This window comes from Vitis riparia, chromosome 19 (genome assembly GCF_004353265.1).
Source record: "Vitis riparia cultivar Riparia Gloire de Montpellier isolate 1030 chromosome 19, EGFV_Vit.rip_1.0, whole genome shotgun sequence".
In the NCBI taxonomy this organism is placed as follows: domain Eukaryota; kingdom Viridiplantae; phylum Streptophyta; class Magnoliopsida; order Vitales; family Vitaceae; genus Vitis; species Vitis riparia.
This window is the reverse complement of record NC_048449.1, coordinates 7,309,579-7,325,114: the sequence shown is the minus strand read 5'-3', so window position 1 is coordinate 7,325,114 and position 15,536 is coordinate 7,309,579. Positions and strand designations below refer to the sequence as shown.

The window sequence follows — 15,536 nt, the reverse complement described above, 5'->3', positions numbered from 1 at the left end:
CATGAAGAACTTGTCAAACTGTGTTTGTTGAGCCCCAACATCAGGAGTAAGAGGCATCACAGTCAAAAACTCCTCCTTAAGAGAGGCAATCTGGCCAATATAAGTAGATAGATCCAAGTCCTGTTGGCTGAGATGGACAATAGCAGAAGCCACCTTATAAAGACGCTGGATATCATTCATATATAATCCTTTGGCCTGAGTCCAAAATTTAAAACAAGTTTTGTAGGCCCGAAGATGAAGAAGAATCTTGGGATCAACCGATTGCCATAATACACTACATAACTGTGCATCTATCTTCCTCCACTGTACGCGGTCAACCTCAGGGATATCTGCCTCCTGTGTAATCAAGTGATCCTCATATCCTTGACCCATAAACCAAAGTTCAACAGAGGCAGACCTAGAAAAGATAATTGTCACTGCCAACCAATTTCTCCGAAGTAATCATAGGAGATCCAGATATAACAGCGGAAAAAATGGAATTTTTAGTAGTCATATCTACTTATCTGGAGAATGAAGTATGTTTGGATCGAAGAGAGCCCTAATACGGCTTCAGATTGCGGCATGGCACCACCGAAAAAGGGAGACGGCCTCAGATCGCGGCGTGGTACCACCAGAAAGGTAGAAGAACACTTCCCAAGGCACGTGCAGGGATTGGAGTGGAGAAAAAGTAGTCGGAGCTTCGCCGGAAAGACTGTTTGGAGGGCCGACGGAGACAAAAATCCCCAAAAGAGGTACGTGCAGGGCTCGGATGGGAGAACCAGGGAGGTAGGGAGGCTGGTCGGCGTCAGGCGAAGTTGGAGGAGGAGGCGCGTCGCCGGAAAAGGCCTCACGCGCCGGCGCGTGAGATGCAGCCGCCGGGCGGAAATTTGCGCGTGGACTGCGCATGGATGCTCTTTTGCTGCCGGTGCCTTCACAAAAGTTGGAGATCTCCTCCAGGCGCTCCTTCTGGTATGGTCGGTGTTGGAAAAATACGTCGCCGGAAAAGTTCGCCAGGAAAGTTCGCCGGAAAAGTTCGCCGGCGGTGAGTGGTTTCTGTCGACGATCCGACTGACCGGAAAGTATTGGGAGATGGGGAAGGTGACCGGAATGAAACACGGTCACCGGAAGGTTTCCTGGAGTTGATGACACGGGAAACAGGAAATAATTAGGTTTTCTTCCTTGGCTCTGATACCATGTTGAGAGAGAGAGAAAGAAGAAAGACCTTAATTCTCATTAATGTGATAATCTACTTACAATTGAGATATATATATATATATAAGGCTAGGTGTCCTAACTACCATACATGTGTCCTATATCAACAAGGAAAGGTTATACACTATAAATACATTATATTCAACATAATATAACTTCTTTTAAGAAGAAATTTCTAATACAAAAGCTTCTAAAGAATCTAAAAGAGTAAAATTTGACTTTTTCTTCCTTTTCTAATTACATATTGGGAGGATCACTAGAAACTCCTCCCATTTGGAAGTACTCAACTCTGATTAGTTGGATGCTTGATATAATGAATAAAGGTCAGGATTGAGCTTTTGAAAATCAATGGCTATTTCACTAAAAATCTCTAGTATCTGCTTCCTTGATGAGTTGGTACAATTTGATTTTTGATGGCATACTCAATCTCATAATGTGGCTTATCATGAGGTGGTAGCTGAGTATCCATTTCATCACTTTTATTGTCTTGATGACCATGGTAGCCAAACAAATCTTCGACATTAAGGGCCTGTTTAGGATATCGTTTGACTTCTGTCTTTAGCAGTAGAAGCAGTTACTGTTTCTGCAATTAAATGTTATGTTTGGGAATTGTATTTTGAAGATAGTTTTATAAAAGATAGGGATGATTTTTGACCTTTTTAAAATTTTTAATTAAATAAAAATTTGTGTCTTGCTTCATGTTTGAGAAAAAAAAAAAAAGAGTTTTCTTACTTCTCCAAAATGTGAATAAATTACTTCTCCAAAATGTGTTGATTGGCTTTCAGCATTCTTCTCTTTTTTGTTGTAGGCAATCTCTTGGTGGTCTTTTTTATGATGACTACTTAGTCAATGAGTTTTGCTTACTGATGTTTTTGACAGTGCTCTTTGTGTGATTGCTAGCTACTGCATTTGCTCCTTTTTCTGTCCAATTGAGCTATTTCAACCAATTTTTTATTTTTTATTTTTATTTGTTTATTTATTTATTTTTTATAAAAAAACATCTTATGTTTGTAGCATCCAGATTCTGTTCAAACCAACTCAAGATAATACTGGTACCCAAATTGCTATCGTTGAACTGAATGAATCTAATAATCTACTTTGATCCAATGCTGTGAAAGTATATCTTAGGGCGAAGGGCAAGTTATAGTTTTTGTCTAATCATTCCCTTCCTGATGATTCAAAGGATAATGAAGAATGGCATAGGGAGAACTTAATAATCATGAAATCAGTCCCTCCTGAACATCCATCTCCTCAGATTGGCTCATTCTTCATCGAATCATATGTGTGATGTAGATCTAGCAATGATGGAATTTATATTCGGTTTACTTACTGAGATATAAAATAATATGGATCTGTTGTAATTGTGATGCTCCCTCTGCTGTGTGTTGGCACTTTCTACTGCTTCCTTCAGTCCTGCATTCACAAGGGTGGCTGAGGTTTTCCTCAAATCACCTTCTCCATAAATCCAGTTTTCTACACTCTTCATGGTTGTCTTTTCCCTTTTTTTTTTTCAGAACCTCCCCTTTCTCTCTGCTATATGTTGCTTCTATAGATGCTAGGTGACTGTTATGATCCTCAACCCAAGGCATGAATTCACAAGGAGGGTTTGCTCCCTTTAAGGCTGTGTCACCTGTGAACCCAGGATGAGCTGGGCAACCTCCTTGATGGCCCTTTAAGGCTGTATTACAAAAGTTATGCTGGTACCCAAAAACTCTAGGCAAGACAAAATACGCTCATAGGGACTTTATGCAGGTCGTATACAACTTCTGGTTCACACTATTTTTTTTCTCTATATATATTAGAAACAAAATATGTATAAAGAAATACATAAGAAGGATGATTCATCCTCCCTAAAAGACAACGAATTGACTGGTTGACTCTACTGTGACCAGGGCTCTTTCAATATCAGAGCTATAATTAATTATAGGTCTTGAATTCAAATTTCTCCCACTATTTTTTCCCATCTATTTATTTGTAATCCATAACTGCTAAATTGTTTCTGCACGTGCTGGTTGGGGCTACATGTGAGAGAGGGTGTTAGCCTAGTGTACATTGTGGACCTATATCCTAATAGTTTAAGCTCTTAGGAAAGTTTATAGCCTATATCTTAATAGTTTAAGCTCTTAGGAAACTTTATAGCTTAACAATTAAAATTTTGTAAATGTAATGCAGTGGATGAAATTGTTCTTTTCTTTTCCAAAGAAGAAATTTAATTTTTTTGGCTACATTAAAAAAATTACCCTTGTATTTTCACCCATGTCTCTCAATTTAGCCTCTAAAATTTTTTTGAAGCAATGTCACTCCTATGCTCAAATGTCATGTAGGACATTTTGTTAAGATTCTTAGTAAAAAAATGATTAAAAAAACCCACATAACAAGTACATGCATATTGACAATAGTTCTTATATGATATGTTTGGATATGTCCAATTTGTCTACATGCATGTCACTTGAATTTCTCTATCTATTTTTTTTTTAAATAGTAATTCTCAATAGAAGGACCTATTTGCCTTTAGGCATAGCTTAGTTTGAAAAAATGGAGAGTGATGAAGATAATGGGATTTTTAATTCATGAAAGATGTATCTCACCTCTATATGGGATTTTTTCTTTTTTTTTTTGATAAGTAAACTCTATATGGGATTATTAGATCTCATATAGAGAACTTTTGGTGACTCATGAATACTCCTTGTATGCTTTGGGTTGCCTTTTAAGCTCCCTTTATCTAATATATTTTCTATGAGTTTATCTATCAAAAAAAAAAAAAAAATAGGATCTCATATAGAGAAAATATGAAAAATAAAAATATCCCAGATCCATTAACCTATCTAATTGTCAGCCACACGAGATGTTTCTGTATCCCATCCCACGTTCTTATCATAACATGGCCTTACTTCAAGCTGGTATATTGGCTTGATACTCATTTATTCTTTTTCCAATTTTGTACAAGTCTCAATATATGTAAAAAAAAAAAACTCTAACACTGTTGATACAGTCATTCCCAGAACCCCTTTTGTGTGAGAGTACCACCCTACCAGGGATGATAACTTGATTTGTGTAAAATTGATTTTTCTGTTCTGCAGGTTGTTAGGCTTCTGATGGACACATCTGTTTTACAATTTTATCCTACACTGTTTGTTCTAGCTACAGATGTAATGGATATGCTGGGGGATATGGTTTGGGAGCGCATCAAGCGGAAAGCTGAATTTGCCGAAGATGGAACCCCTATCTGCGCTTTATCAGGTCCCTCCCTCTCTCTCTCTCTCTCTCTCTCAGTTTCATGTGCCATCGTAATGCAATAGAAAAATTCTGCATGTCGATAATGTGGCTCATTACGCTTGGATATGGTATTTTCTAAATTAGCAAATTCTGACCATCATTTCAATAGACATAGTTTCAAAATCCTTGCAAATTAGTTTTTGGATGAGAAATTAGTACTTGCTAACTTTGTGGTAACTTAATACTTAAAGAAAAAAAAAGGACCTTCATGGCTAACTAGGTTCGATTAAATTTTTAGTGGACCCTTTTCATTTTATCTTATAATACTGTTTTAAAATTCTTAAACATCTTGTGCTAGGTTATGTAATAAGGACAATGAAATACATCTTAAGGTTCTTAAGATTTTTTTAGTAATTCATCTAACAAGGGCAATGGCATGGAATCCATGTCCAACATAGATTACCTTCTGACCTAACCTGGTGCCATGCTATTGTATCATGTATCTGGTTTAGTAAAGCTGTATGATTCATCATGGCAAGATTATAAATTTGTAATGCTGCGTAAATAAATAGCACAGCAGATGAATACATTTTTGCTGTTATCTAGGGGCCAATGGAACAACTTAGCAACAGGGATATGAATGCTTGGCTAAACTTACACTTACCAGCAGAAAATCCAACTTCTCCTGTTTCTGATTGTTTTTAGAACCTTATAAGATTTTCACATATTGTTGATTGTGTTTATTATTGTCACATTTAGAAAGTTTTGCCTGAAACCTAATTTTCTTTTATGCAGAGAGCTTTGAGGCAAGTGATATTTGCTTCGATGCCAAAGAAACTTGCAACAACTGGTTCTGCAAAATTGGTTCCATTCGAGAGCTTCTTCCACGCATGTGAAGTCCTTATATGCTTGGTTTCATTCCTTATATTCTCTATATTCTTCGATCTCAATATCTCTAGGTGCTTCAAGGATGCTTTTCATGTAACATTGTTCATTGTTCATTGACATAGGCATATAGCCTGAAATTTTGGCTCATACTTTTATTTGCTGATGTATGTTATGTGTGTGGTCTATTGGGGATCTAGGTCAGATGGAAATACCTCTGCATCTGTTCATAGATGAAAAATATATCCTTATTCATACCTAGGTAACTCATGCTGAAAATGGTTTTAAAACAATTATTTTTTATTTTAGTTTTTCATAATTATAAACATAAGTTCCTCTTACACACATTGTTACAATTTAATAAGAATCCTTTTAGGAAGTCTTAAGTTTTCTGACTGAATTTCTTTTGTTTCCTTGGTTTGCACTTGTCATTTTTGCGCTTGTTAAAGTTTGATTTCAGTTTTCTTGGGTTTATTTTTTATTGGCTGTTTATGTCCTATTGTTCTTCAGTTATTTAGAGCTAGCAATGTTGTCTTGCTGTCGTTTCTTGCATGACCAACCCATAAACAATCTCAATCGATTGGTTATGATGACTAGAGGTGTAGCAGATCCATTGGCCTCTTCATATTGCCGTCTGTATATGGTGCATTGTGCACAGAAATTGCCCACATGTGATAGAGGTATACATTTTCTTTTTCATTAATGCACATACAAACATTCTTCAAGTAATTTGTGTATTCCTTGTACATGCATTTGTACAAATACACGCTCAAAATTGCCAGCTTGCATGTAATCATACACAGGGAATGAAATGGAGTGGGTTCTGGTCCATCATCTATGTTGAATCCAGATTGGAGTACTGAATCCAAGTGAATTCCTGCCCTATCTATTGCATTATTATAAACATTTTACCATATTCCTAAAAGAGGGGAAAGAAAAAGGAAGAAGAAAATTAAATGTATAGCCCTTAATATTTTGTGATATTTCTTGGATACTCTGTGGTTTACAAGATTACATTGATCTCTCCTGTTAGAGTTTGTACCTTGACCCCTCCATTAACAGAGATGTGGAATGAAAAAAATGTCCACACTCACAGTAAAGGCCAAACAACATTGTTTTTTTTCTTTTTTAAAATATATTTGTATTTATTTATTTATTTTAATATTTCTGTTCTATTATTCCCTTTCTTCTCCTTATTTTCCTTTTTGCAAATCAAACTCTTCATATAAAAAGAAAAAGACCCTGGTTCAATTGTTCCAAAATCAAATTCGTCTTATGTACAAAAAGGAAATGTAGAAAACAAAAACAAGGGACATTAGAGCAGCCATGGCTACTGTTTCTTAAATGGAGACCAAAGGGAAAAAGAAAACAAAGTTTTGTTCTTATTTTCTTCTTCTTTCATAAAATTCTCCAACCAATCTTTCTATACCAAAAGGCTGTAAACCCCAAACATCCAAGTCCTTAAACAAACCTAAGCCCCAAATAATTGAAATCAATAGATTTTTTTTTTTTAAATTGAAATTATGAAATAATTCCAAAAGAAGCAAAAATTTTGAGAAAAAAATTGGGGAAAAACAGACTTTACAGTAGTAGGTTGGCCATGATTGCTGCTGGAAATTATAGACACACAACTACTAGAGCATAAAAAGCATAAAAAAGATGGAAAAACATGTGGGTATGCCCAATGCAGAGAAACTCTAAAAAAAGATGTGCAAGATAAATGAAGAAGATGGTGATGAAGATAATGAATGATTAAGGTTTTAAAGGATTAAGATAAAAGGGAGGGTCTTGCAAAGCACAACACACCACTGTTTTTCCCTTTTTATTTTTTAATGAGAAACAACAATGTAATATATTAAATAAGGATTTAAAAAGTACAAAAGAAGGATGAGAAATCCTCCCAAAAACAGTGAACTAAACAATTGGATCCTCCAAAATACTAAGTAAACCTATACACCTGTGGTGTACCATAAACCATATGGAAAGAACACATAACAGTCTCTCCTTGCTAGCCCACACCTTTAAGCCTACACACTAACAACCAATCAAGTTGAATTTCATTAAAGGGAATGCCCTTAAAAGTTGTGGTGCAAGAGACCCAAAAGGAAGCAAGGATTCTAAAAAACTTTTGAAATCCTTGCTTTATCCTAAAAAATCCTAGCATTTCTTTCTCACCACACAACTCAAATCGAAGGCAAAGAAGCAGTTTGCCACAGTATTATGCCTGTATTGGAGCTTGCTAATCCCTTATATGCAATGGTCATCATGTCACAAATACTCCTAGGAGGAAGCCAATCCAACTTAGCCAATCTAAATAATTTGTGTCACAACCCCAAAGTCAATGGACAACGTAAAACATTACTCAACATACAAACATCAGGATTAAGGGCTTTGTAGGATCTTCTCAACTATTGCATATCATTGGTATTTACCTTCTTGTGTGCCATTGACCAAGCAAAGGACTTGACCTTAAGAGGGACTCGAGATTTCCAAACAAAATTAGTAGGGAGGAAAGGAATTGGGTCAAAATGATTGGACAAGACTACAAAGAAAGACTTCACCACAATAAACTTGATGAAGATAAAAGCCAAGCTCTCACATCTGGAGCGGATGGTGAAAGCACAACACACCATTGTTACGATGGAGAAGATGGACATGAAGAGGAGGATTTTTAGGTGTTAGTCTTAAAGTGGATGAAGAGAGATTGAGGTTTTCATGATAGAGAAGATGAGCAAGATGAAGAATGTTATTAGGATTTGATTTAGTTAGAATTAGTTTAGAGATTAATTTAAGATTAAATTATTTTGTTTGAAGTTAATTAAGGTTAATTTATATATTAATTTGTAGTGAATTTAAAGGAAAGGTAAAGTGAGATTTTGAGAAAACTTTGGTTGACATCAGCAGATTGTGTAAGTGAACTCTTGGTTGACTAACAGTAGGGCAACCAAAACCTTGGGGGAGGTTAGTATAATATCATAAACAACAGAGGGTGTCTGTAGAATATCACCAAACCTTAGTGGGTAATCAAGTATGATTTCCCTCCTAAAGATCAACATTTTTACCAATTTGACTGAAAACATCCTCTATGATTGCTTAATTGTATTGTTGCAAAAACAATTGAGATTATACCAATTCTAGACATCCATAAAATATTTAGTAGATCCAATTTGTATACGATCCAATTGTTGAAGAAATGTGCATTTATTGCATGTTTGTATTATTATGGACCATTGTTGGTAAGATTATTTATTTTTAGATAAGCAATTAATATTAACAAAAAATACTAGTTAAAGTTTGGATTAGTAAACCTTAAGAATTTTAATACATGAATTGCTTTATTTTTTGAGCTACTACCAATTATTATCATTTGATTAAGTTGTGTATACAAAAAAAAAAAAATTAATAATTTGTAATATTTGGCCCATAACTCTATGTGCATGTGCTGAACCATTTATACTTCTGGCTTGTTATTCGGTTTATTAACCTACACAGAGCAAATACTGGATGTAGTTAGACTGGTAAAGTATGTTAAATAACACTGGCATGTCAATGTATCACCTGTCATGTGCTTGACATCAGTTTTGAATTTTAACCTTTACATGTAGGTTTTGGTTTGAGTAAAAAAAAAATTGCATTTTGTTCTTTTTTTCAGCATTGGCTGGATGGATTATATTTTTTTTCCCTCAAAATTTAAACAATCCCATAGTTTACAATCATTTTCAATCTTTACAAATACAAAGCATGTGCATAATTACAATATTGATACAAATGTAGATCTGGAGGAGAATCATCCAAATTGCTTGTTGGGCAATTCTGCAACTATCTGATATACCTCTCCATGCAATAACACACCACCAAGTTCCTTGTGGAAATTTATGCTGTTGTTTGTTTGACAATTTCATAACAGGATACCTGATATCTTGCATCAATGACATCAAAATTTTATTAATGAGGATGATATCAGAAAAAGAGGCCACACATGGAAATTCTTCAGCAAACAAAAGGTTGCTTGTCAGTTTGATGGAACCAACCATTGAATATATTATGAAATGCATATTTAAGGATGCATCTCAGGTGAGCTATGGAATTACATATGGCTGTCATACTTTGTTTCTTAAACCATTTTAGTGGCAAACTTTCTAGATGTCAATAATATACTTAACCATGCTTCTAATATATATTGAAAGAGGCAAGTGGGTGACATACTTGTGAAGCTTGGATTAGGGAGAAATGAATCAGAATTGTTTGGAAAATTCCCATTTGTTTCAATTATTCTCCATCATCTACTCAAGGAACTTCCAACTGAAGTAGTCAGTTCTAATGCTACGGAGATTCTTCATCTCATCGAGTCCTGCAATGACTATTCTTTTGATCAGGTATTGTTCATATGATTCTCATGTCATTCACACATGCTTACCTTTATAGCAAAGCTGTGTTCTGTTTTGTAATTGCTCCCTTTGAGACAGTCATAACTTTTAAATATGCAGTGTTTAAATTATAGGTTGCTTGGATTCAGACTGGGTGAAAGGGGATCTCAAATGGACATGATCAATGCCATTATTGATAAAGTTATTCAGGTATTCAGATGTTTCTGGTCTGACTTGTTTTATGTTCAGAATTCCAGTTGTTTGCGCTCATTGCATGCGTGTTTCTGGTCTGACTTGTTTTTTTACCTATCAAAATAAATGTTTCTCAAGTCTTCATGATATTGCCTATTTTTTTCTCTACGTAGGTCCTATCTCCAATTATATTTGGTCTAATTGTTTGTTTGTTTTGGATTTGTCAATGCACTTACTATTTCATCCTTGGTCTTCACCAAGGTAGTTTGTTTACTCCACATCTTTCATGTATTTGTGGCAAACTAGTGACACATTAGTGAATTTTCACTTGCCCTTCATATGTTTGCTCTTCCCCATGGTTTTAGAGTATCACCAGACACTAGGAGACTAGCCTATGTATGTTCTATTAGCTGCCATTTATATCCTTGGAGTGCAGAAAGACTTCCAAGTTTTTGTCCGTGAGAATGGGCAATCTGTCGGGCAAAAATGCTGGATGAGCTAGAAGAATATAATTGAATATAGCCATTGAGGTCTTGCTCAGGTGGCAAGAGTTTGATTCAAGGATGATGAAATCAGAGAGGAAATGCAACTCTCTATTCTATATTTTATTGAGAATGCAAGTCCTAAATAAGTAGGTAGTCTATACAGGAAGATAATTACGAAGAAATAAAATATTCCTAAGGACTAGGAAACCATGAAACAGAAGAATAAAAACTAGGTGGTTACATGTCTCTATTTAAAATAAAAAAACAAATAAATACTCTAATAAAGTAACCGAATAATTAGTTGATAATTGGCTAGAGTTTATTTGGAGTTATCTCCTACTCCTCGTCAGCACTCCCCCTCAAGCTGGGGAGTATATGTCCAGTAGGCTCAGCTTGCTTGTGAGCTCATCAAAGTTCTGATGAGGTAGTCCCTCTGTTAGGATGTCTACTGCTTGTTCCCTTGTAGGCACATACTCCACGTTAAGCATCCCTCCTTTGATCTTAACTTTTATGAAATAACGGTCTACCTCCACATGTTTTGTTCTATCATGGTGAATGAGATTGTGTGCTATGCTAATGACTGCTTTATTGTAACAGTATTACAACATTGGATTAGTTGTAGTCACACATAGTTCTCCTAGAAGCCTTTTTAACGAAACCAGTTCACAAATCCCTAGAGCCATCACTCTGAACTTAGCTTCAACACTACTTCTAGTCGCCACTGACTGCTTCTTACTTTTCCATGTGACAAGATTTCCCCAAACAAAGGTGTAGGATCCTGAAATTGATTGCTTATCTTCGATTGATCCTACCCAATTCATGTTAGTAAAGGCTTCTAATTTTCTCTCTTCTAATTCCTGAAGAAAAGTCCCTTTCCAGGTGTCATTTTGAGATATCTCAAGATTTGAAACATCGCTTCTAGATGTTCTCCACAAGGGGCGTGCATGTACCTAACTTACCACACTCATTGCAAAAGAAATATCCAGTTGAGTGTGCGAAAGATAAATAAGCTTACTCACAAGTCGTTGATATCTACCTTTGTCCACAGGAGTCCCATTATTATGTGTTCCAATTTTTTTATTTTGATCCATCGATGTATCAGTAGCAACTGAGCATACTGGTTTCCTTCAGTAAATTAAGAGTACACTTTCTTTGAGAGAGTACAATACCCTTTCTGCTCCTTTTCACTTCCATTCCAAGGAAGTGCCTTGGGGGTCCATGTCCTCAATTTCAAGTTCTCTAGCCATAAAGCCTTTCAGTCTTTCCATCTCCTCAAGATCATTCCTTATGAGAAATATATCATCAACATACACTATAAGGATAGTGATCTTTTTTCAGTTTTGGTGAATCCCTTAAACCATGCCTTGGGAAATTATTTCAGACTGTAAAGGAACCGTTTCAACTTGTAGGCAAGATTATTTCTTCCATTGTCTTCAAATGATGGTGGCAAGTCCATATAAACTTCCTCATTCAGTTCTCTGTTTAGTAATACATTCTTGGCATCTAACTGTTGAAGAGGCCAGTCTAGGTTGGTTGTTAGTGACAAGAGGACTTGTATAGTGTTTAATTTGCAATCGGTGCAAATGTCTCTTGGTAATCTATCCCATATGTTTAAGTGAAACCTTTAGCAACCAAACATGCTTAATACCTCTCAAATGTCCTGCATGATTTGTATTTGATGGTGAACACCCATTTACAGTCCATTGTAGTTTTCCCTTTTGGCAATTAAAGAAGTTCCTTGGTATTATTTCTTTTTTCAATGTCTTCATTTCCTCCTAAACTGCATTTTTCCACTTAGAGACAGTTAGGGCCTCTTGTATAGACCTTGGAATCTCAACACAAGAAATGTTAGTATTAAAGTCTTGAAAAGAAGAAGATAAACCTTTATACGACACAAAGTGGGATATGGGATGCATAATGTAAGATCTTACACCTTTCCTAAGGGTTATAGGCAAATCTAGTTTCAGAGATATATTGATTTGAATTTTTGTGGGCAGAATCTAAAATACCTGGATTGTTTTGCAAATCTGTCACACTCAGTTCAGGCTTTTGACAGTGTGGTTCCATGATAGGCAGCTGCCTTTGAGGTTTAATCCTTCTACTATAGACACAAAGCTCTTGTCTCTCCGGATCTCCCCATGTTTCGGAAATGTGTTGAGTTAGTGATATAGTAGGCTCCACTGGATTGAGATGAGTGGAATTAGGTAGTTCTATGGATTTGGATTCAGGTTGATTTCTAGACTCAGGTTGTTCAGGGGCAGATGGGATACTACTAGGCTGTGATTTTAATTCCCTGAAACCCTCTTCACTCTCAAGGTTCTCCCCCTGACTAATCTTCATAGAAAAGTACGGTTAGGACTCAAAAAAAGTAACATCATTGAAAACAGAAAATCTCTTTATGATTGGAGAAAAACACTTGTACCCCTTTTGGCTAGAGAGTATCCCAAAAACACGCACTTGATGACTCGTGGATTGAATTTGCTTCTATTTTGGTAATGAACATGGATGAAGACCAAATATCCAAGTGTTTTTAAGGGTAAGGAGTTGAGTGATTGAAATTCTGGGCTAAGACTCAATGAGGATGGACACAGGTGTATGATACTACAGGACATAGCTCGGGAGTCAGTTAATCAGACAGCATGTCGGACAACTTCTCCCCTCGGGTATTTGGGTACGCACATGGTAAACATGAGGGATCGAGCAACTTTTAAGAGGTGATAGTTTTTTCCCTTGGCAAGGCCATTTTGCTGAGGTGTATTGACACAAGAACTTTGATGAATGATGCTATTTTGTTTTAAATAACCTCCTAAAATAGAATGGAAATATTCCTGACTGTTGTTACTCCTAAGGACTTGGATTTGTGCGTGAAATTGGGTTTTAATCATTGAATGGAAGGTTTTAATATTTTGCAAGTTTCAGATTTTTCTTTTAAAAGGCATACCTAACAAAGCCTTGTGTGGTCATCAATAAAAGTTACAAACCACTTAGTGCCTAAAATATTAGTTACCCTAGCTGGTCCCCAAATATTGCTATGGATAACAAAAAGAGGCCTTGATGATTTGTATGGTTGTTGGAAGAAAAGAATCACAGGTATGTTTGGCAATTTGACAAATTTTACGTTGAAAGGAAAGTGGGTCTTTATTTTTTAATAACAATGGAAACAAGTTTTTTGAGTAAGGAAAATTGGGGTGGCCTAATCTATGATGTCACAGCATTATTTCATCACCAGAAACAGAAACAGATTCAAATCCAAAAAACAAGAGCTTGTCTAGTCCTAGTTCCAGTCTGCAGTATCTATTAAAAAATGTAAATTTTGGTTAGTAGTTTGATGCTAAACCATTGTGGACTACCTATGCACTTGTCAAATAGCCTTAGGACATTTTTTTCCCATAGTATTCATATCATTAGAACAATCTACATCCCAAGATCTTGTGGTGGATGCAATGACTATTTATATCTTTAAAGTGTTAAACATTTTTGTTCATTGAATTGGTAATGCAATAGAGCTTCATTAGATTTATTTTTCTAAATGTGCCAGAATTTCATGCTCAAATATTTTTGAAAGCTCATTGTTTATTTGATAACATCTACTTTTTCAGGTTGTTGCCCAATTTAATTGTCTTGATGAATACCTGAAAGTGGTGGATGCTTATGTGGATATTGTTCTTCAAAATCAGATGGTAAGTTTGAGTGGCTTGTGAGTTGCAACCCATTTGTTTGTATTTTGTTTAAATCTTCTGAACCAGCTTTTATGTTGTGTTGTTCTTGTACAGCTTTGTTTTAGGATGTCTTTGTCTGATGATTCTCTAAGCTGTAATGCATTTAATTGAAATTCACACTTTTGGTAATTTCTTTTTATGTGGCCACAAAATGGATCTGTTTCTGCAACTGTAGATTTTCAGGTCAGCGTTTAGACTTACATATCATGCAGAAATTTCCTTACTCTTGCTACTACCTGTGGTTCCCTGACAAATAAACTAGATTAAAACCAATGGTGTGCTGGAAAAGCATACTTCTTATGATGACATTTCTTCCTCTAGGTGCTACTAGGATTTCTACTTCCTCCAAGAGTAATATGGATCACATGCTGACATCATAAGGTGACCAAAGAGTCACTCTTTTTGGTTTTCTCATTCTTGTTTCAAAACAAGTTGCACCACCAAAAATGTTCAACATCTCAAAAGAGAATTCCACAAAAATTTATGTTTTTGAATGTTCATCCTCACTTCTTTTGTTAAATGTTAGGACTAGCATGCAAATTTAAAAAGCTTTAATATCTCAGCATAAAGGTAATTTATACCATGTGACTTCTCCATGATAAAGTTATCATGACATGATTAAAATTTAAGTCCCAAAATAACTGCTAAACGAATTTCTTCAAATTCAACGTAGTGGAGAAACTTGTTTGAGACTAATAAGGTAACCAAGTACAGGACTGCATAAAGTTCAAAGCTTGCTTTGAAGTTTCTAGAACGTTTTTCAGAAATTTATACTAGATATTTTTCTTAATTATTTATGTTAGTTAACTATAATTGATCAAGTGCTTTTATGTTTATATATCTGTTAAAATATAACATTATTTTGGGTACACTCAGTGTATATAGTACTAATGATTGTATCTGAAGCACTAGAATTTGCTCTGTAACTTCCCCAACTTGTTCTGTTTCTTGCTTCAAGCCTTGAATGCCATAAGGGGAACACCCCCAACTTTGGCAGGAAAACCCAGGCAATTCTATTTGTAATGAAGAGAAAAAAAAAAAAAAATCAATTATCTCATGGGTAAGACACAGTAAAGAGGAAGGGGCAATGGATTAACAGTTGATCTGCTGTTAGTTGCTGGTTCTGCATATACCACAGTGACTAGCATTGAAACCAAGGTGTGTTCTACCAGCAAATGTCTTGGGTTAGGCTACTGAACTTTGTGTTTGGAGTTTATAAGCTTTCATTCATACTGAGAAAGCATATTTTGAATTGATTAGATGGCAAATTCTATAAAATGCTTTGCTTTGGCTGGTTTACCATCTTCGGAAGATGATGGAACACAATTTCTTTCGCAAATTTCAGGACTTTAAGATGAAAATGGCCTCATGCAATCTCCAGCATGACATAGAAGCCCTAGTTAGGGAAGAAGAAGGTTTGGTTGCTTATGGAATTGAATTATTGAAGCAATAAGTTAGCCACTTAACAATTAATTTGTTAG

At 35.6% G+C, this 15,536-nt stretch overlaps 1 protein-coding gene across 3 annotated transcripts in view; it reads left to right on the top strand.

Annotated features, from left to right (window-relative positions):
- The window catches only part of LOC117909283 (VPS35 endosomal protein sorting factor-like), a 29,540-nt gene that overhangs the window by 6,549 nt on the left and 7,455 nt on the right, over positions 1-15,536 (top strand). For 2 of the 3 annotated variants that reach the window (XM_034823244.1, XM_034823243.1), the window contains exons 5-11: positions 4,272-4,431; positions 5,203-5,299; positions 5,803-5,972; positions 9,200-9,366; positions 9,480-9,668; positions 9,780-9,869; positions 13,936-14,016. In XM_034823244.1, coding sequence (XP_034679135.1) covers positions 4,272-4,431; positions 5,203-5,299; positions 5,803-5,972; positions 9,200-9,366; positions 9,480-9,668; positions 9,780-9,869; positions 13,936-14,016 — 954 coding nt within the window. The remainder of the gene's footprint in view (positions 1-4,271; positions 4,432-5,202; positions 5,300-5,802; positions 5,973-9,199; positions 9,367-9,479; positions 9,669-9,779; positions 9,870-13,935; positions 14,017-15,536) is intronic. The other variant, XM_034823245.1, reaches the window with a different exon arrangement.